Source organism: Drosophila simulans, chromosome X (genome assembly GCF_016746395.2).
Source record: "Drosophila simulans strain w501 chromosome X, Prin_Dsim_3.1, whole genome shotgun sequence".
NCBI lineage: Eukaryota > Metazoa > Arthropoda > Insecta > Diptera > Drosophilidae > Drosophila > Drosophila simulans.
This window is the reverse complement of record NC_052525.2, coordinates 17,963,524-17,984,838: the sequence shown is the minus strand read 5'-3', so window position 1 is coordinate 17,984,838 and position 21,315 is coordinate 17,963,524. Positions and strand designations below refer to the sequence as shown.

The following is a 21,315-nucleotide window of genomic DNA, read 5'->3' as shown; positions in this document are numbered from 1 at the left end:
CTTCTAGCTTTTATAGTTCCCGAGATCTCCACGTAACATAAAAAGTGTGAAAACGTAAAAGCTTATTAAGCGAATGATATCGATGTGTTACAGAAACCTTTCGATACCCAGCTCGTGCAATCGATACGATAGCTGAGCACCGATACATTCGCTCAAAGACGCTGACTGCACGCACGTCCGTTGCGTCACCGGCGCTACCTTCCCTTGCCTTACCGTTTACACGTTTACCGTTCCGTTCCGTGCCGAGCTTTGGCGGTCAAGCTCAAAGTTTCTGTGCGCTATCTCTTTCGCGCTTGCGGCGGCGTTGGCGGTAGTGGGTCGTGTGCAGGGAATACAAGATAGGCGATGAGCGGCGACTCGGGCGGATCGAAGCCATCAGTCGATCGCAACAGGTGCTGGTGGTCGCAGGCGGGAGCTGCTGGAATCGGAATCGGAGGCCATTGGAGAACATAGAAGAGCACATCTATCCGCTGTTGTTCATATATATTTTTTTACGTGCCTTTCGCGACTCTTTGTTTTTCTGTGTTTCTGTGCCGCTCTGTGTGTTTCGTGGCCAAGGCGACCAATTTATTCGGGCTCAGCTCGCCGATATTATACCAAATTCGCCATAGCAAAACGAGGACAATGAGGTAAGAATGGACAAGAAAGCAACGGTAGATGCAATCGGTGTACAGTGGGGACTCTGTAACTCGAACCAACAGGATCTTGCATGTAAAGTAGCAGAGTTCCCACACATTTTTTAGATATCCAATTCTAGGATCATATTAATCCATAACATTGGCTTCGAGTTTAGAGTATATACAGGGTATAGTATACCACTAATTTAATAAGCCCATATCGATATCTAAAGTGCGGCAGACCTTGACAGTGAAATCACAATTAACTCGCAAACTGTGAAAATTCGAGTGTCACCTGTGCAAATTCGATGCGAAACCAAAACACTGTTTTCAAATTGGACACAAATCTTTAATTTGCAATGGCTTTGAAAACAGCCTAATAGAGAAATTATTACTCGTAGAGCTTTTTTTTTTTTGTTTTTTTTTTTAATAACTTTTGATTCCGCCAGTCAGCCCAGTTTCAAAGTTTTACACGTTTTTGCCAGACCAAAATCGGCAGCAAACCGATTATTATTATTATTTGTGCACTTGTGTAAACACAAAACGTATAAAAAAGCACAACAAATCATTTAGTCACTTCAGGTATTGGGTATTAGACATTTGGCGTTAAGCAAGTTGAAAGATCGAGATCTGTATCTCTGCTGCCCGCAATTAAGTTGCCCCATTATTTTAGCCGCATGTCGCAAGTAGCGTTGGGTGGTAAAGCCAACACCCCAGATCGTGTCAGATAAGATATATCAGTAGATCTGCCCATTTGCAGTGTAATTGTCAAGTATCGTTAAGTAATTTGTACACAACTGGTGCTAGTTTTGTGACCTCTGTTGTGGGCCCAATCTCAGGACACCCGAAATGCGTCATATCCATGGCAACGCGTTCGTTCCAAGACAGTTTATCAAAACTGTCGAATGTGGGCAATTAGCGGGTTTAGCGCTTGATTGCCCCGCTTTACGACGCCCCATAAGATATAGTATAGTACACGGCTCAGATATGGCTCAGATACGGTCAGCTATAATGGGCATGCTGAAGTTTATGGCGCCCGCAGAGGAAACACGCGAATTCTTCGGATCATTGACAGCCGGTGCAGTTTATGGATATGCGGGGCGATAAGATTGGGATATCACATGCCAGTGAATTTTTTTTTTTTTTTTTTTTTGGGGGCCTGCGACCCCCGCGAAGGTAGTGTCATTGAATTCATTGAAATGCGACTATTATGGGCATATAATGATTAGCGAACGACTGTGGGGAAACTGGTTTCCAGCCGAGGAATCCCCCCTGTCGGTACTTTGCATAATTCGTGAGAAACCCCAGCGCAATTATCGCTGTAAATGACCGGGTATAGATACGTACTCCCAGTTCCACTTCATCCGGCACTGGGCTATCGCCGTAGAACCCATCCGATCCGCACCTGCCGCCAATCGGCCAAGGATGACTTTCGTTCCTCCCGGCAACGTCACTGACTTATCTTCGAGCTCCGCGGCAGACACGATTCGATTTTGATGACGGGGCACATTCGCCGGGGAGAAAAAAAAAAAGCACTGATAAATGGAAATGTGCTGGCTGTTTTCTGATTGAAACTGAAACTGTTTGTATGTCGCAGATCGGAGATCTTGGGTAATTAAACGATGTCAGCATTCCGGAGATCACTAGATATCGGAGCAGGAGGCTTTCATCTCCGAAAAAGAGATGCCATCCGTAATATATGTTTGTGTATGGGTACTTTGTCATATAACCGACAGCCGCACTTGAGTTCCGTGAAAACAGTTTGATCACTTTTTATCAGTTGTTTAAAGATCGCTTCAGAATCGAGTGCACTCGCAAGTGTTTTGAGAATATTTGGGAATTTTTATTTCTCTATCGGTTCAAAGAACATCTCCATAAACTTTTACGGCCAACGGTTTCTCGACTTTGAAATTCCGCAAAAGCCCATACTGATAAAGGCGGATAAAGGGGCTATAATCCCGAGCAGCCAATGGCACCTGTCGGCGACGGACGGCCCAATTGCCGATCAATTGGAGGCAGCGGCAGCACAATGCTACCGATGGTAGTAAACCCATTAAAGGTGAAGTAACAAGGAGCGAGAGTGCCTGAATGAAACCGAATCTTATCGTCGAACGATAACCGCACATATAATAATAATATGCAGATCCAGTTGGTTTACCATACCGAATGACGCGGCATAAATCCGCCGTGGATTTGCAAGCGATGGCCCTTGAGGGGATCCTAATCTGCAGACGGAGCGCGATAATCGATCGAAATATTCGGGATCGCGAATGCGGAGGACGCATTTTTCGGCGTCGATCGAAGTACTTGCTACTTTTCCCCCGGAGAAATCTACGTTAATTATAGAAAATTGCCTGTTAATAGCGCTTGAGTTTTACGATCTCCGTTTGGCATTTTTATGGCCCGTTATCGAAGACTTGGGCACTCCACTTCCACTGCCGATAAGTCGTCACCCTCGCCCCGGACGGATGGTGGAAGGTATATGTCCGGACTCATCCGGTACGTGGACATGACTGCGCCACGGAGCCACCAATATCCCTTTGTCATGGGACACTCCACCCAGCGGGGCAATCACTCACCGGCCACAGATTGTGGGTAGCCTTTATAGTGGGCAGCTACTGAATCTGCAGATAGCTGATTTCATTCACCTGCTTTCCAGATAGATCGATCGCAATGATTCGGCTAATTTGATTTAACTGGGCCCTAGTGTCCATGCAAGCAGATTACGATCCAGGCTATCAAGTTGGCAGATAAAAGGGGTCTGGAGACCGTTCTATTCTAATCTCACACTTTGTTTACTTCGGGCCATCGTGACCATTATAAATCTTATATAATCTCTGCTTGGATCTATCATACTAACATAATTCAAGTATAGCCATTAGTTTAGACTCCTATTTATATTTATGACTTACTCTTAAATATATAAATATTATGAATTATTCAAGGTATAATAGTGGTATATAAGCCAGTTAAGCTCTTCTTTAGTTGTATCTTGTGGATATCTTAGTAGCATGTATCTCATTTCAGTAGAAGATTTGCCTCTAGAACTTCCAACCTTAAGAATTACTAACAGTTCGCGATGAGCTTCTTTACCTTCACCTAGTTCGTAAATCGAAAAGTAGGGTATCACCGTGTCGAGCCGGCCTGCCCGCGAGTGACTCGGCGGACTGGCTGATTTCCGATAGCGGCGTCCAAATCAAAGCTAATCGACACCGCCGCTCCACCGCTCCACTCGACCAGGTTCTCGAGCTCTTCAGTTTTGAGGGCCAGTTTTGAGATCGCGATCGCATCTGTTGATTGACTGATTCTAATGAGATTCCCAACTTGCAGGATTGTGTGGAGCAAGAAGCTCTTGCTATGGCTACTGCTGGCCGCCCTCATGGTGACGGCGTTGACCCTGGGCCTGGTCTTCGGTCTGAAGAATCGGGATGCGCTGTACATCAGCGGAGCCGTGGTGTCCAATGGCATCGGATGCGCTGCGGTCGGCGGTGAAATGCTGACCGATGGCGGTTCCGCCGTGGACGCCGCCATTGCCACGCTGCTGTGCGAGGGCCTGCTGCTGCCGCACTCCATGGGCATTGGCGGTGGCTTCGTGGCCACCATATACACGCGGAGCAGCCGCAAGGTGGAGACGGTGATTGCCAGGGAGTCGGCACCGGCGGCCGCGCACAAGGACATGTTCGTGGGCGAGACGTTGATTACGGGCGCCAAATCGGGTGCGGTGCCCGGCGAGATTCTTGGCTACTGGGAGATGCATCGTCGCTATGGCATCCTGCCCTGGAAACGCCTCTTCGAGCCGTCCATTAAGCTGGCCCGCGAGGGCCATGTTGTGTCGCGCTATCTGGCCTCCGCCATCCAGTCCAAGCTGGAGAACATTAAGGCGGATCCCGGGCTCTCGGCCGTGTTCCTCAACTCAACTGGTCAACCACACTTGGAGGGCGACTACATGAAGCGTCCCGCGCTGGCCGACACGCTGCAGCGGATTGCCGAGAATGGAGCCAAGGAGTTCTACGATGGCGGCGAGACGGGTCGCAAGTTCGTCGAGGACATCCAGAAGATGGGCGGCATCATCACGGAGCAGGACCTGCGCGACTACACGGTGCGCTGGGAGAGCGATGGACACGTGTCGGCCCATGTGAGTGGCACGTACACGCTCTACTCCACGCCCATGCCCAGCAGCGGACCCGTTCTGGCCTTCATCCTCAACCTGATGGCCGATCTCTATACGGAAGACGAGCCGATCTACTGGCAGCGCGCGGTGGAGGCCTTCAAGCACGCCTATGGCCAGCGCACCAATCTGGGTGATCTGTATGCCGATCCCGTGAGCGCTGCGTCCATCAATGCCACCCTGGAGGAGATGCTCAAGCCGGAGTTCCTGGAGAGCGTCAGGAAGCTGATCCACGACAATAGCACTTCGCAGGACTACCTCTACTATGGCGCCAACTTCACCGTGGAGGAGGACCATGGCACCGCCCACATGAATGTCTTGGCCACCAATGGAGACGCCGTGTCCATCACCAGTACCATCAATAACTAGTAAGTGTTCATAGAATTTCGTATTTAGTGTTTAAGGATTTCTAAGGATTACGAACTTAGGATAGGTATTCAGATAGATATTTAGGGATTGATAGAATTCTTCTCTTAGACAATTTAACTCAGAAAACAATTCTTTTGAAATTTATTTTAATTGCAAGCAACCGGAAAATGCTCGCACATTTTTTCCCAGTGTAGAGACACCATTTGGTCAGACCGAACTTGTGCGCAACCATGTTGGAAGCCAGATGACACTTTTCACCATACCCAACATGTGCGAAGCAACAGCAAGAGTGGTGAGAGTTCTCTCCCAAAAACAAAACAGTGCATGTGAGCGGTGCACACACATATATTAACATTCGCCTTTTCCACCATGCCTTTGAATCGAAGCTGCAGGTTCGATTGACAAACACACACATTTGAAAAACAGGGGAAACTCTTGGTTTTCACCTTGGCGGAGAAACCAATTTGTGTCGCCAGCTACGAAGTTGTTCATTCTCAACGAGCTGGCCATCGTTCAGGGTTTTTAATTGACTTGCAAATGCTGCAGATAAAGTGGCAGGTAAAGGTGTAAGGAGGTCCAAAAATTGACTATACACAAAGGCTTACAATGGGCTATCACCGAAAAATCTTTTGTATTTGTGTGTAAATAGTGGTTTAGAATAGCGGTTTTCCCATATACCAATATTTAAAGGTCGGGTTCGAGCCCGCACTAAGGCCTAAGAAAGTGCGGCTCAAGAATTCGCGCTTTTAACTTTTTTAACTTTAAACTATATAGTACCTATACTCACATATAAACCCTTTCTAGTTTCGGCTCCAAGGTGGCTTCCACCCAGACGGGAATCATCCTGAACGACGAGATGGACGACTTCTCCACGCCGGGCGTGATCAATGGCTTCGGCGTGCCCGCCTCGCCGGCCAACTACATTTATCCCGGCAAGCGTCCCATGTCCTCGATGAGTCCGTGCATTATTGTCGACCAGGATGGCAATGTACGTCTGCTGGTCGGAGCAGCAGGTGGCACTCGCATCACCAGCAGCGTGGCAGCTGTAAGCACTTGGCGTTGATCCCCCTTAAGCATATAATTATAATTGAGGTTCTTGTCCATCAGGTGATCATGAAGTACCTGCTACGCAAGGAGAGCCTCACCGCGGCCGTGAACAATGGCCGACTGCACCACCAGTTGGCTCCCATGCGCGTGAGCTACGAGCACGAGGTGGACAGCAGCGTTACCGACTACCTCAAGCAGGTGGGCCACGAGATGTACGAGGAGCCCGCCGGCTCCAGCTTCGCAGCAGTGACCGCCATCGGGGCGCTGGAGCAGCCGGAGCCCTTCTTCGATCGCCGTCGCATCGGCAGCTCCCTCACTCTGGCCAAGACCAACAAGATGCAGCATTAGGATGCGTGTGATTTTATTTATTTAACCTAGTCCGTAAGTCGCATGAGCCGAGGCCTGCGAGTAATGTTTACCAGTATTTCGAATAGAGAGTGTTTTCGAAAATTCCTTTTTTATGTACATAACCACCAGGCTGTGAGTGCCCGATATATCCAAATAAACGGATTTTTTGTTATCCTTTTTCCGGAGTAAACTAGGTATCTATTATTCGAGGTGGATTAGTGTACACAAATTGACATTTTTTTGAATGTGCCAGTTTTTGTTGGGTCTGGGTACTAAGCCGTGGATGGACAAGACTAAATTGTACCGTAGGTACGTGAGAAGTTGCTTTCTGGCATACTGCACTCTCCAGTTTGTACCTAGTAAGCAGAAATTCAAAGAAAAGTGGGCGTGATAAGTGGTTACAATGTACCTCGAATTTCCGCGCGAATGGAGGCAGGATTTTCCAAAAAAAAAAGGACACGAGTTCGTCGATGGGGAATCGTTCGTCGCTGTGCGTCGCGTTGCGTCGTCTGCAACATGTTGCACAACATGCGGCGGGGTGAAGTGAAAATGTGTATGGTGGTGGTGGTGGGTCTGCTGGCTGGGCAACATTTTCATTTTCGACTGCGTTTGTTACCACGAAAGACTTAAATGCCGAACCGAACGAGTTCTTCAGTTGTTTACAATTTGTCGTTGAGGGTGGATTACTTCGTCGCGAGTTTCGTTCGTGCATGATGCGGTTGTGGTTGATTGTATACATACATACTATGCACAAATCCAGTTCTCATTTTGTTATTTTACAAATTCTCAGCGAGCGCATGAACTGGCAGCCTATAGCGAGCAGCTAATCACAATATTTACGGCAGATTCGTGGACTCAAGGAAATTCAGCCAGCAGCCAATCGATTTTCTAGTGTTATCGAAAAACATTTTTCATTCCTTCATTTCGTTCAACACCAAATCAAGTCGAGTCGAATCAAATGAAATCCAATCAAATCACAAAATCACATCGCATCAGCTGAACCGAACCGAATCGAATCGAATCGAATCGAATTCAATCGAATCGAGTTGAATCGAACTGAATCGTCTTGAATGGAATCGCACTGAAACGAACGAGAAGGAATAATAATAGGAGTAACAATAGTACTAGTAACAGTACTAGTGATACTGTAATAGTAATAGTAAGAGGAACAGGAATAGGAATACACATACTCATAGCGATAATGAGTTGCTACAGAAAAAGGCACTTTCTATTGTGGCTCTTGCGTGCAGTGTGTATGTTGCACTTAACCGCGAGAGGGGCATATGCCACAGTTGGGTTGCAAGGAGTGCCGACATGGATATACCTCGGCCTCAAGTCCCCCTTCATCGAGTTTGGCAACCAGGTGGAGCAGCTGGCCAACTCCAGCATACCACTGAACATGACCAAGGACGAGCAGGCCAATATGCACCAAGAGGGCCTACGCAAGCTCGGCACGTTCATAAAGCCAGTGGACCTGCGGGACTCGGAGACTGGCTTCGTCAAGGCCGATCTCACCAAGAGACTGGTATTCGATAGACCGAACAACATTACATCTCGCCCGATTCACCCGATACAGGAGGAGATGGATCAGAAGCAGATAATCCTGCTCGACGAGGATACCGACGAGAATGGCCTGCCAGCCAGCCTCACCGACGAGGATCGCAAGTTCATAGTGCCGATGGCGCTCAAGAATATATCGCCCGATCCACGCTGGTCGGCCACCACACCGAGTCCCTCCGCTTCGCAGCCGAACGCTAAAGCCATCTCGACCATTGTGCCCTCGCCTCTGGCCCAGGTGGAGGGGGATCCCACGTCCAACATCGATGACCTGAAGAAGCACATACTCTTCTTGCACAACATGACCAAGACCAATTCGAACTTCGAGTCGAAATTCGTCAAATTCCCGAGCCTGCAAAAGGACAAGGCCAAGACATCGGGAGCTGGCGGTTCGCCCCCCAATCCCAAGCGGCCCCAGCGGCCGATTCATCAGTATTCCGCGCCCATAGCCCCACCAACACCCAAGGTGCCCGTGCCCGATGGCGGCGGCGGCGGCGTAGGAGGAGCAGCTTACAATCCCGGAGAGCAGCCGATCGGTGGCTACTATCAGAACGAGGAACTAGCGAATAATCAATCCCTTCTTAAACCAACAGATACCGACTCCCATCCAGCGGCCGGCGGTAGCAGCCATGGCCAGAAGAATCCCAGCGAGCCCCAGGTGATTCTGCTCAACGAGACACTCTCCACGGAGACCTCAATCGAAGCGGATCGCAGTCCATCGATAAACCAGCCCAAGGCGGGATCGCCTGTGCGCACAACAAAGCGACCACCTTGCCTGCGCAATCCCGAGTCCCCGAAATGCATACGTCAACGGCGGCGGGAGGAGCAGCAGCGGCAGCGGGAGCGGGACGAGTGGTTCCGCGGCCAGTCGCAGTACATGCAGCCCAGATTCGAGCCCATCATACAGACGATTAACAATACGAAGAGATTTGCCGTATCAATCGAGATTCCAGACTCCTTCAAAGTATCCTCCGAGGGATCGGATGGGGAGTTGCTTTCGCGAGTCGAACGCTCGCAGCCCAGCATTAGTAGTAGTAGTAGTAGTAGTAGGAAAATCATGCCAGACTATATTAAGGTATCCATGGAGAACAACACATCCGTCACGGATTATTTTAAGCACGACGTTGTGATGACATCGGCAGATGTCGCCAGCGATAGGGAATTCCTTATCAAGAACATGGAGGAGCACGGAGGCGCTGGCTCCGCGAACGGTCATCACAATGACACGACTCCAACTGCAGACGCATACTCGGAGACAATCGATCTTAATCCCAATAACTGCTATAGCGCAATAGGCCTAAGCAACAGCCAAAAGAAGCAATGTGTTAAGCACACCAGCGTGATGCCGGCCATAAGCCGTGGTGCCCGTGCCGCCATCCAGGAGTGCCAGTTCCAGTTCAAGAATCGCCGCTGGAACTGCAGCACAACGAACGACGAGACCGTATTTGGTCCCATGACCAGCCTGGCCGCTCCCGAAATGGCCTTCATCCACGCCCTGGCCGCGGCCACGGTGACCAGCTTCATAGCTCGCGCCTGCCGGGATGGACAACTGGCCTCCTGCAGCTGCTCCCGCGGCAGTCGGCCCAAGCAGCTCCACGACGACTGGAAGTGGGGCGGCTGTGGCGACAACCTGGAGTTCGCCTACAAGTTCGCCACGGACTTCATCGATTCGCGGGAGAAGGAAACCAATCGCGAGACGCGTGGCGTTAAGAGAAAACGCGAGGAGATCAACAAGAATCGCATGCATTCCGATGACACGAATGCTTTTAACATAGGTATTAAACGCAACAAAAACGTAGATGCTAAAAACGATACGAGTTTGGTAGTGAGAAACGTTAGAAAAAGCACTGAGGCTGAAAACAGTCACTTACTCAATGAGAACTTTGATCAGCACCTATTGGAACTGGAGCAGCGCATCACCAAGGAGATACTCACATCCAAGATAGACGAGGAGGAGATGATTAAGCTGCAGGAGAAGATCAAGCAGGAGATTGTCAACACCAAGTTCTTCAAGGGCGAGCAGCAGCCGCGCAAGAAAAAGCGGAAAAACCAGAGGGCCGCCGCCGATGCGCCCGCCTATCCGAGGAATGGCATCAAGGAGAGCTACAAGGATGGCGGCATCCTGCCGCGCAGCACGGCCACTGCCAAGGCCAGGAGCCTGATGAACTTGCACAACAACGAGGCCGGACGTCGGGCGGTGATCAAGAAGGCCAGGATAACGTGCAAGTGCCACGGCGTGTCCGGCTCCTGCAGCCTGATCACCTGCTGGCAGCAATTGTCCTCCATCCGGGAGATTGGCGACTATCTGCGCGAGAAGTACGAGGGCGCCACCAAGGTGAAGATCAACAAGCGTGGCCGCCTCCAGATCAAGGACTTGCAATTCAAGGTGCCGACCGCTCACGATCTTATTTACCTCGACGAAAGTCCCGACTGGTGCCGCAATAGCTACGCGCTGCATTGGCCGGGAACGCACGGACGTGTGTGCCACAAGAACTCGTCGGGACTGGAGAGCTGTGCCATCCTCTGCTGCGGCCGGGGCTATAATACGAAGAACATTATAGTTAACGAACGCTGCAACTGCAAATTTCACTGGTGTTGCCAGGTTAAATGTGAAGTTTGTACGAAGGTACTCGAGGAGCACACATGTAAATAGAGCGTTGATTGAATTCGAATGTCTTAATGTTTGTGACTAAGCCATGAAGGAAAATAATCGTATTTAAACAGATAATTATTTATTGAAATTACATTTAAATTAATGATTGTATTTAATAATAATTTCTACTAATTTACCGGCTTTTAAGCACTACCAAAATCAATCGGCGGATAACATTTAAAAGCCCCTCCCCATTTTAATTGCAAACCATACCATATTGCTTCTTCTTAAAATGCTAAGAAAACGATAAAAACATAAAACGAAAAAAAAACTGCTAAACAAAACCACCTTACTTATGTATAGCTTTTAGAAATCATTAGTTTTAAGTATAATTCTGGTAGGGTTGGCCTTCTTCAAAAACAAAAAAGAACATAGTGAAGGTTTCAACACAATTTTAAAGAACTGTTGTATTTTTTTTAATTAAGATAATATTACTGATATATAATATTAAATATATTACTGAATGGAATAAGTCATAAAAGCGACCTTCTCTCAAGAGTTTCCTTCTAGGTCTCTATGGGCTATATTCTCTTTATTCGAGCGGGAAAACTAGGAAGATATCACGGAAATTGGCCTTTTTTAATGTATATTTGAATAACTATCTAGATAATATAGAAGTTATACCTTCTTTTACCTTAATTAGTTGCACAGACTACTTTCTCACCCAGAAGTAATAACAAATTCAATTACTAATCTCTAAAAGGAATCTTTTTTTAAAGTTAAAATGTTAACCTATATACAATTTTCTTAACCTATTAATCAATTTGTACCCTCTATATACAATCATTTACTTCTATCAGATCCTAACATCATTTTAATAATTAAATTAATAATAATAATTTAATTAAGTCTTTAAACTCTGTACTAAATCAGCAATGCCTAAGTAATTTCCTTGCTAGTATTTGTATTTAAATGAATCCCATTGCTAAACGACAGAGGCAGTCCATTCAAGAGTATCTGGTTTTGAATATTCTGCATCCTGACATGGTACTTTATGCCAGCCTCGGGCAGGTTTTCGCCAAAGCGATTCTCCAGGAAGGCAGACTCCACCGTGTAGATGCCGCACACGATGGCGTCCTTGCAGAGCTTCTCCAGGCGCGCCTGGAGCAATCGATAGTGGCGATACATGGACATTCTCTTGGTAAGCTTAGGCTCGTCTAGCCAGTAGAATTCGCTGAGTGTGTCCATGGCAACCAGTTGTATGCCAGGATCATTGATGATCGCGTAGCGGGCGTCGATTAGCGACGTGGAAACATCATCGTTCGCGAAACAGTTGAGGAATCGCACGCGACTCATGCACTCGCCCGCAATCTCGGCCAGCTGCTCATCCGTGGGGCATTTCGCAGCAACCACTTCGCCGACAGTGTACGCCTTCAGCTCCATCCTAATGCTCTTGGCCAGAGATTCGCGGTTGATCTTGTGACTCAGATTGATCAGCAGGACGCTCCACTGGCGACCACCGAATTGGTAGGGCGCCAGGCAGTGGGCCACCAACTGTTGGAGCACCAGGCTTTTGCCACTGTTCCCGGGGCCGGAGATCTCCACCAAAGTGTCCGCCTCAAAGCCGCAGGAGCCAAAAACGGCGAAGTGGAGTTGACGTGAGCCCATTTAGTGAAATTTACAAATTTGCGCCCTGGAGTAAACAAAGGCGTTATCGATTGTGGCCGTTATCGATGACAGCCAGCTAATGTTGAATTGCGCAGCGCTGAAACATATTTAATACTAAATGGAACTAGGGCAAATCGAATAGCTAAACAACAGCAGCAAGCGTTTCGTTATAACTTTCAGTTAGCATTTACACTTATATTGCGCACATACATAAAAAAATCCATTTTCACCACCCTGTGTTATCGCCCAGTCGCCTATCGCTGCTGGTGCCTAATTTAGCCCTAACGCCTGCGCGGTGATAGAAAAACGGCATAACGCGTTCTTACCAGTTGAACATCGTTTTCTACCATTTTTTGTTTACGTTTGCACCGCGAATATTCGTGCACCTGCACTCGCAATTTGCTCAAAGCCAGCGGCGCTTTTTCGCCGGCAAGTTGCTCCGCATCGAGTTAAAGCATCACTCAGGCGGACGAGCTGGTGCACTCCAGTTAGCTTCTCGCCCCAGCACTTGTAATTGTCATTATCGGCGGGGCGCCTTTGATCATTCAGCGGCATCTCGAATCCGAACCGAAAGTGGTTCTTTTGTTCTCTTTCTGCTTTCTGGCCACCTTTCCTCGCTCCCCGCTTGCCGCTTCACGTCTCCCGCGTCGTGCTTCTTCTTTCTGGCCACCTAGACACGTCAACAGATTTGGAACTTTGTAACTGGAATCTGGCACTGGGCATCGGAATCGGAAATCGGGAGCGATGCGCGTGAGCACCATCCGCAGCGGTCGGATCTGCCGGCTGGCATTGTGCCTGCTGGTGCTGCTGCCGCTGCTGTATCTGCTGGCCAACTGGAGCGATCACCACAAGCGCGTCCAGGAGGCGTATCACACGCGCTTCGGCGGACCCAAGTTCGCCCACCAGCGATTGGAGGGCAGGCCCAGGGAGGTGCCCAAGCTGGTCGATGGTAAGTGGCTAAAGGATCGAGTATAGCAGTCAATATCAGCCCTAACCAGGATAAAGAATAGGATTGTGCCACCCATAACGTGAGCCTAGCCATTAAGATTTCACACTCACGTATTATACCATTTTATTATGGAGGACTATCATCAGGACTAAGGATATAGAGTAGTTACCATTGAAAAGACCGAGTTGTTTGCTTACTGCAAACCCAGCTAAAGAATTCAGTAATCTTTGCTATATATCACTTAAACCGGCTTTAGCTCGTTTTAACCAATTAATTACTTGCCATGTATACTACATAGTATTCAAAGAAGGCTTTATTACCACGTTTAGAATGGTTGGAGGTAAAAGGATAACCTTTTCCAACCTATCATACAGTCAATTCCCAGACTGACTTACGAGCACATTTAAAATATTTATCGCATTCTATTATACGTTCTCCAAAACCGGCTTTGTAATGGCCCTAACCAACTATCAAATTCGGATAGAGTGAGAAAAGAACCTCACAAATTCATTCTTACTACGCAGCCTCCAAAACTAGTGTATCTTGAGTCTTTTGTATCAAATGCTAATCATTTAAAGCCAACCATTAGTATATCAGTAGCATTCTAGTGGTAGAATATTCCATACAAGACATAAGCTGGTTAGATGATGGCATATTATTGGGCTGTAAGACCCCGCCTATATGCACAAGTCTGAAAGTATAACCCACACCTCCTGCAAGCGCATACAGTGAGTGGCTGGGCCAATATTTAAACAATTGCTGTAGGCTTGCATAGGCAATTTGCACGCGCCACACTCACAATTTGTTTTTGCGTTTTTCAGGCCTTGGCAACTTTGAGCCGAAAGATGTGAAGCCACGTAGCGGGCCCGGCGAGAATGGCGAGGCCCACAGCCTGTCGCCGGACAAGAAGCACATGTCGGACGCCTCCGAGATGGAGTACGGCATGAACATCGCCTGCTCCGACGAGATATCGATGCACCGGTCGGTGCGGGACACGCGGCTCGAGGAGTGCCGCCACTGGGACTATCCCTTCGATCTGCCGCGCACGAGCGTCATCATTGTCTTCCACAACGAGGGCTTCTCGGTGCTGATGCGCACCGTGCACTCGGTCATCGACCGTTCGCCCACGCACATGCTGCACGAGATCATCCTGGTGGACGACTTCTCCGACAAGGAGAACCTGCGCAGCCAGCTGGACGAGTATGTGCTGCAGTTCAAGGGGCTGGTCAAAGTCATCAGGAACAAGGAGCGCGAGGGTCTCATCCGGACGAGATCCAGGGGAGCCATGGAGGCTACAGGTGCGTATCTCCTTTATGCATATGGTAATATGTTCTTGCATAACTCATGACGGCTTATCGCATAGTTCAAAGAACGTGTTGTATAAAAAAATAGTTATTTTTTTTATCTTACGCTGAACGCCAGCTATTTGGAATTTGAATTGAAGATAACTTCACGTTCCGCTTTGTGGCAATGATAATCATTTAATCTGCAGACTCATTGAATTTCTTTTACATTATCTCAGCATAATAGAAATTTGTCTCTCATTGCAATTGAAGCGGATTATCTTCGAAACAGACAAGCCTTTTAGCACAAACAATATGCATACAAATTACAGTGAAGCTCCTATTTTGAATCATCATATTAACCCACATCCTTATAAATATCCACACAAACACTAAACTGCCTTGCATCCCGCAGGTGAGGTGATCGTCTTCTTGGATGCCCATTGCGAGGTAAACACCAACTGGCTGCCGCCCTTGCTGGCGCCCATCTACCGCGATCGCACTGTGATGACAGTGCCCATTATCGATGGCATTGACCACAAGAACTTTGAGTACCGGCCGGTTTATGGCACGGACAACCACTTCCGCGGCATCTTCGAATGGGGCATGCTGTACAAGGAGAACGAGGTGCCTCGTCGCGAGCAGCGCCGCCGTGCGCACAACTCGGAACCCTATCGCAGTCCCACGCACGCCGGCGGCCTGTTCGCGATCAATAGGGAGTACTTCCTGGAGCTGGGCGCCTACGATCCGGGTCTGCTGGTCTGGGGCGGCGAGAACTTCGAATTGAGCTTCAAGATCTGGCAGTGTGGCGGCAGCATCGAGTGGGTGCCCTGCTCTCGCGTGGGCCACGTCTATCGCGGCTTCATGCCCTACAATTTCGGCAAGCTGGCTAGCAAGAAGAAGGGTCCACTGATCACGATCAACTACAAGCGCGTCATCGAGACGTGGTTCGACGACACGCACAAGGAGTACTTCTATACGCGCGAGCCGCTGGCCCGCTACCTGGACATGGGCGATATTAGCGAGCAACTGGCGCTGAAGAAGCGGCTGAACTGCAAGAGCTTCCAGTGGTTCATGGACCACATCGCCTACGACGTGTACGACAAGTTCCCGGGTCTGCCGGCCAACCTGCACTGGGGCGAGCTGCGCTCGGTGGCCTCCGACGGATGCCTGGACTCCATGGGCCACCAGCCGCCCGCCATCATGGGCCTCACATACTGCCATGGAGGAGGAAACAATCAACTGGTCCGGCTCAATGCCGCTGGCCAGTTGGGCGTCGGCGAGCGCTGCGTGGAGGCGGATCGGCAGGGCATCAAGCTGGCCGTGTGTCGCCTGGGGACAGTCGACGGTCCTTGGCAGTACAACGAGCACACGAAGCACCTGATGCACCGCGTCCACAAGAAGTGCATGGCCCTGCATCCGGCCACGCAGCAATTGTCATTGGGTCACTGCGACGTCAACGATAGCTACCAGCAGTGGTGGTTCAAGGAGATACGCCCGCGCTGGTAAGTCCAGCATGTTTGGGAGGAGCAGCAGGAGGAGGATCAAGGAATGGATCACAAGGGTTTCAGCCGGGGCAACGGGGGCGGTATTTTAGACAAAAGCAATTTAGTGAAAATGAGAAATGGAATTGTTGTTGGTTTTGTAACGCATACAAGTATATACACACGAAAAACACAAGATATCACACACATCTGCATTTATGACGCGCACTGTATGTACATATGCACTGTCGGCACTTGGAAATCGCCTGGGCAACCAGGATTCAGACAAGGGCATTCAATGCTCGGCGTATAAAATCTACAAGGATATTATTAAATTATTAAAGCTTAGGAATTTCGATTTTGTAAAACAATGTCGTAAGGAATCGCGAGCTATTTCCATGTAAGCATTAGAACAATTGCTTTTAGACCATAATTGTAGTGCATGAAGTGAGTGCAATTTTCAAAATCGTGTGTGTTAGTAGTAGTGGTACTTGGAAACTGTTTTCCACTTTTGTCTCGAAAGATCAAACTCCACAAAATGCACTTAGTGTAGAACGAACGAAAATCATCACAATTAGCTGATAGTGAACCCATTCCCATTCCGATTGGCGAATCTCATACAATAGATATTCAATTGATACTTGGGAGGATCCAAGCCTGGGCGATTTCCGTGCCGACCTCGTGTGTGTCCTTGCGTATGAGTGAGAGAATGCGATGGGCATAGCGCGGAAGCGAATTAGAGCGAGATAGCGCGAAGGCGGGAGGGCGAGTGAGTGCAATAGAGGATTTATGGAACGGGAACGGGACGAGATGACAGGGCCGCAGATTGTTTTGCTTTATGATTGCCAACTAAAATGAATGTACTAACCTTAGTCTGTACTCCTGCAAGTCCAACTAACCCTAGCTTAGTTTCAACGCTGCCACATTCCAATCCAATCTAATTATAATCCATTATAATCTATTCTAATCCAATACAATCCAATCCGAACCGAACCGAACCAATCGAGTCTGCAGCGAAGCTCGGCTCTATTACTACTAATCCTATTTTTTTTTTAACTCTCGATTTTCGTAAAGCTCTCTGTACCAGGTAGTCGTAATCGTAATTGATCGTTGCAAGTGCTTCGGGAGTTTGATTTTTGAAAACAATATTTTACATTCATGTGTAACTTTAGAGTTATCGATAAGTCTGAATAATAGCATAGAAATAAAAACGTTTTCTAAACACTTTACCATGTAAACCGAACTGTTGAATGTTTAATGTTGTGGGAAGGGTCGATCTATAAGTAATATACCTAATAAAGTTAGCATATTAAGATGTGCTCACAATTTGAAATTTAATTGTACAGATCCCGCTGTATTCGAATGTTTTAGAAACTACTAGGTGCTTCATTAATGCCCCTCCACTTCTTTAAGTGTACGCATAGAATGGCGATTAAATCCAAATTTAAGCAGATGATTCATAACTTATTGTTAAATCGAATCTACAATCATCGATGGCCGCGTTGATTGGAAGTGGTGATGGGTCGATTCGTCTCGAAGGTACTCGACGCCCCACTTCCAGGGAAGTCCACTGGCGATAAGATTCCGGGAAGTTCTTTCCCCATCGCGGGGAGGGAAGTCCAAAGAGCGAGGAGGGGAGGGAAGTCCAACAGGTAGACGCCGGCAGGTGTCAATCCTGGGGCAATAGATTGCGGCTAGAGTTAGTTTTTGGCTAATCAGGGCCCTGGAAAAAAAGATTGTTTGTTTACCATCACCGGATAGACCAGGCCGTACTCCCAAAGTGGGAGTCGTGGTCTTATCTTCCGCCCATTGGTACACCATCGCAGCTGCCGGCGGGGCGGAAGGGGGATGATTGGATCCGAGCGCAATAACACCGAAATTGTTCAATTTAATTGAGTGAAGTGGGAAGCTTCCTTATCGCCATTATTATTGTTACACTTCCGTGGGGTCGGTGCACTGTAAGGTGCTAGATATAAAAAAAAATTCCCATTAACTCGTTTACTTATTCTCTAAACCATAATTCAATACAACCTTGTAGTTTCACTCTTGAGCGAAGAGTAGAGCAGTTCCAGCGTCGGTGCGACTCTTTTTCCGGTATTGGATTAGACATTGTCACTTGCCACTTGAAATTGGCAATGGGTCTGATAAGGGGGTACCTAATATGATTCAAAGCAAAACAGTGGGCGGTATAAATAGGTGCTTTCCAGACCTTGGCCATCATTCCGTGACTTCAACGCGCCGTGACTGGAGACACTTAGTCCACACACTTCCTACACTTCGAATTTCAATTCAACGCCCAAGATGTCCAAGCTTAGCCTCATCCTGTTGTCCGCCCTGCTGGGCTGCCTTGTGTCCGGTGGAGCGGCTGGAACAATACGTGTGGATACCACCGGCATCCGAGTGGTGGATGATATCCATGTCTTTGCCGCCCAGTACCCGGGTCTGCAGATCCAGCAGATGGAGAAGGAGATCGTGCCGGGCAAGGCCCGTGCCGGAAGCCAGACCGTGCGCTACAACATGGGAGCCCGCATTCCCAGTAAGTTACTTAAAGCATACCCTCCTCCGTTTGACCACCGATCACTGATTCCGCAATCTGGCATACTTTCAGGCGACGAACTGGTGGCCCAGACAGCCAACACCTACGAGTTCCCACGGGCGCAGGATGTGAGCCTGCAGCTCACCTATCCGGAGAACGGCAAGGGTGCCATCGTGTCCTACGTGGAGCTGCTGTGCACCCAGGACACCCAGGAGGGCACCGCCTACGTGGTTGCCGGAGGCATCGGCCAGAGCTTGATCTCCATCGTGCTGGAGGCCAGGAACACCAAGAACTTCTCATACCAGGCTCTCTACTACGGAATCAACTAGGCATTTGCATTAGTTCCTCGCTAGCTTAATACTTTTTTTTGTTTTTAAATGTGACTCCAATTTTAAATACATATGTACACAGGCAGACTAAATTGGTTGCAGCATCTGCGATTACCTAGATTTACGTAATTAATTTCTTTTTATTGATGGGATAAAGTTTATATGCTGTCATGTTTAATCGAAAATAGTTATAGCACAACAAATGCCTCTTAATAACCATAAAAGCTTGAGTAAATGCAATTAGATCATATATACTACTACTGTACTATTAGTCACTCTGTTAATTGAGTTATATGATAAATAGAACTTGGATCTGTTTGTCTAATTAAAAGATTTCATTTTTAACGAAGATTGTGTAGATCCAAAGATATACATGTACGTTTTTCACTGTGTAAGACCGAATGTCCCTATTGCAAAAGTGATAAGTCGGCAATGGTAGAGATCATATATCACCATCCCCAGGGTATGCGGTAATCTTGATCAATTTCAAATGGTTCGTTGCTCACGCGCCTTCCACTCGAAACCGATGATAGCCATTGCCATAAATCTGGGACAGCCACTCACCTGAATCCGCTGCGGATTCCGATTGGGACGCCGTTCGTCATGGAAGGTGAAACCAAGGCGGTAAATCATCCAGGGATTTGCCTGCGAAAGAGTGGGACGCACGAAGTTCTTTTCTACTGACGTTATTGAACTTTCCCCCTAGCTGGCTGGATTTTAGAAGGAATTCCCGTTCGAATGAATCACGCTTTGGATGAGATCGAACAATGGCCAAACTCCCACGACTTGGCGATTCAATTGGGTATTTACCATGTAGCTGAGTATCTCAGTATCTGAGTATCTTAGTATCCGTCTTCATTCAACTATTGGGGGGACTTTCTCTGGTGGTAAGTACGTCAGTCAAGAAACGATGTGGTATATATAGTATCTATGGCCATGTTGCGTAGACAGTCAATTGACTGTTTGCCATTGTGCGCCATTATGCATATCAAGGCTAAGATTGTCGTGGCACAAATAAACAAACAAACACGCGCCATCACAGATCGTCATTCATCGGCGGAGGAAACATTTCCTTTATCCAGAAGTTGTGCTTCCTATCGCTGGAGGTAATAGTAATGGGGTTTTATTATTGGGTGGGTTGTCATAAAAAATGAACAACATACTATCTAGCCGCTTACTAATAGATTGGACCACGATAGCACATTAAGTTAATGCTTCTTGTACGCAGTCAGTATCGTCCAATCAGGCGACAAGTGTTCCCATCGAATCCCATCATATCAATCCCATTCAATCCAATCCAATTCAATCCATTGCCCAGCGGGGTAAGCTGGAGTGGCCTATTTATAGGAACTGATCGCAGCATTATGGCCAATTAGTCGGTGTGGTTTTATAAAGGCGTTTGCCGAAATTGCCACAGCCAATTCCCGGGGCTTATCGTTCAGTTGTCGGGCCGTCTTATCGACGTAGTGATCGCCGATAAGGAGGCACGTATAAAAGCCGGAGGCGGTCGCCAGCACCAGCCAAAATCCAAAAAGCGTTCGAATAGTGCATCAGAAAAGGAGTCCACACCCCCAATTCTTCCGATTATTTCGTATTTCTTTTACTTTTTTTTCTGGTGATCTGTTATCAAAGATGTTCCTAGTGCTCTGCCTGGTGCTGGGCATCATGGCATCGGTGTCCGGACAGCCACACGCCCGTGCCAGCGATCTCTACTATACGGACATCACACCCGTGACCGACGAAACACGCTACACCACCCTCAATCCGGACACACAGCTAACCGAGATGAACAAGGTGAAGCACTCGAAGGGCAACATTGTCTTCACCGCGGGGGAGCGGGCATCGGGTGACCGACTCATCGTGAACCACTACGATGACGAAAACTTTCCCAGTGCCAAGGACGTGGAGGTGCTCATGAGCTATCCGGCCGGAGCCAGCACAGGAGTCACGTTGACCAGCATCGAGGTGTATGTGGACATGGCGGCGGACGATGCCGGCGGCTATCTGACCAAGGGTGGCATCGGTCAGACCAACGTGGAGATCCTGCTGACCTCCAATCAGACGCGCAGCTTTGTCTACGAGACGTTCATCTACGGGTACTAGGACTGCTCGCCCAGAACTTTCAGCTACAATAAACGATTCGCTTGGAACCCAACTGTGATCATGAACTCCAGACCCTGCCCCTGTCCCTGCCCTTCCTGCCGAGAGTATTATTAGTCTTAGACCTGCATTAAAGTATCAAATTCCAAACAGACTCCTGTGCAAATCCTTTTACTCATCCGTAACATTGCAGAAATAAAGTGTTCCTAGTTGCTTGGCGCCCTATCAAATGCGATTCTTTTCAGCTCGAATCCTATGAAGCCACTG

The 21,315-nt window shown here is 48.1% G+C and overlaps 6 protein-coding genes across 6 annotated transcripts; 5 read left to right on the top strand and 1 right to left on the bottom strand.

Moving 5' to 3' along the window:
• Window positions 1-320: 320 nt before the first annotated feature.
• On the top strand, window positions 321-6,739 carry LOC6740200 (glutathione hydrolase 1 proenzyme). Its single transcript, XM_016180780.3, has 4 exons — window positions 321-629; window positions 3,948-5,153; window positions 5,959-6,199; window positions 6,262-6,739. Exons 1-4 carry the CDS (start codon window positions 625-627, stop codon window positions 6,547-6,549), a joined length of 1,740 nt encoding a protein of 579 aa, XP_016039938.2. The 5' UTR covers window positions 321-624; the 3' UTR covers window positions 6,550-6,739.
• A 434-nt stretch (window positions 6,740-7,173) lies between these two features.
• On the top strand, window positions 7,174-11,019 carry LOC6726358 (protein Wnt-5). The gene has a single exon (XM_039297036.2). It carries the CDS (start codon window positions 7,751-7,753, stop codon window positions 10,757-10,759), a length of 3,009 nt encoding a protein of 1,002 aa, XP_039152970.1. The 5' UTR covers window positions 7,174-7,750; the 3' UTR covers window positions 10,760-11,019.
• A 430-nt stretch (window positions 11,020-11,449) lies between these two features.
• On the bottom strand, window positions 11,450-12,472 carry LOC6726357 (DNA repair protein XRCC2). The gene has a single exon (XM_002107281.4). It carries the CDS (start codon window positions 12,365-12,367, stop codon window positions 11,639-11,641), a length of 729 nt encoding a protein of 242 aa, XP_002107317.1. The 5' UTR covers window positions 12,368-12,472; the 3' UTR covers window positions 11,450-11,638.
• Window positions 12,473-12,556: 84 nt separating this feature from the next.
• LOC6726356 (N-acetylgalactosaminyltransferase 7) lies at window positions 12,557-17,321 on the top strand. Its single transcript, XM_016172389.3, has 3 exons — window positions 12,557-13,316; window positions 14,138-14,614; window positions 15,015-17,321. The coding sequence occupies exons 1-3, from the start codon at window positions 13,112-13,114 to the stop codon at window positions 16,106-16,108; spliced, it is 1,776 nt and encodes a 591-aa protein (XP_016039936.1). The 5' UTR covers window positions 12,557-13,111; the 3' UTR covers window positions 16,109-17,321.
• Window positions 17,322-18,287: 966 nt separating this feature from the next.
• On the top strand, window positions 18,288-19,297 carry LOC6726355. Its single transcript, XM_002107279.4, has 2 exons — window positions 18,288-18,619; window positions 18,692-19,297. The coding sequence occupies exons 1-2, from the start codon at window positions 18,385-18,387 to the stop codon at window positions 18,946-18,948; spliced, it is 492 nt and encodes a 163-aa protein (XP_002107315.1). The 5' UTR covers window positions 18,288-18,384; the 3' UTR covers window positions 18,949-19,297.
• Window positions 19,298-20,442: 1,145 nt separating this feature from the next.
• LOC6726354 lies at window positions 20,443-21,278 on the top strand (the record flags this gene model as incomplete). The annotated part of the gene is made up of 1 exon (XM_002107278.3): window positions 20,443-21,278. A coding segment is annotated over one exon (609 nt), but the record flags the coding sequence as incomplete, so codon positions are not given.
• Window positions 21,279-21,315: the final 37 nt, after the last annotated feature.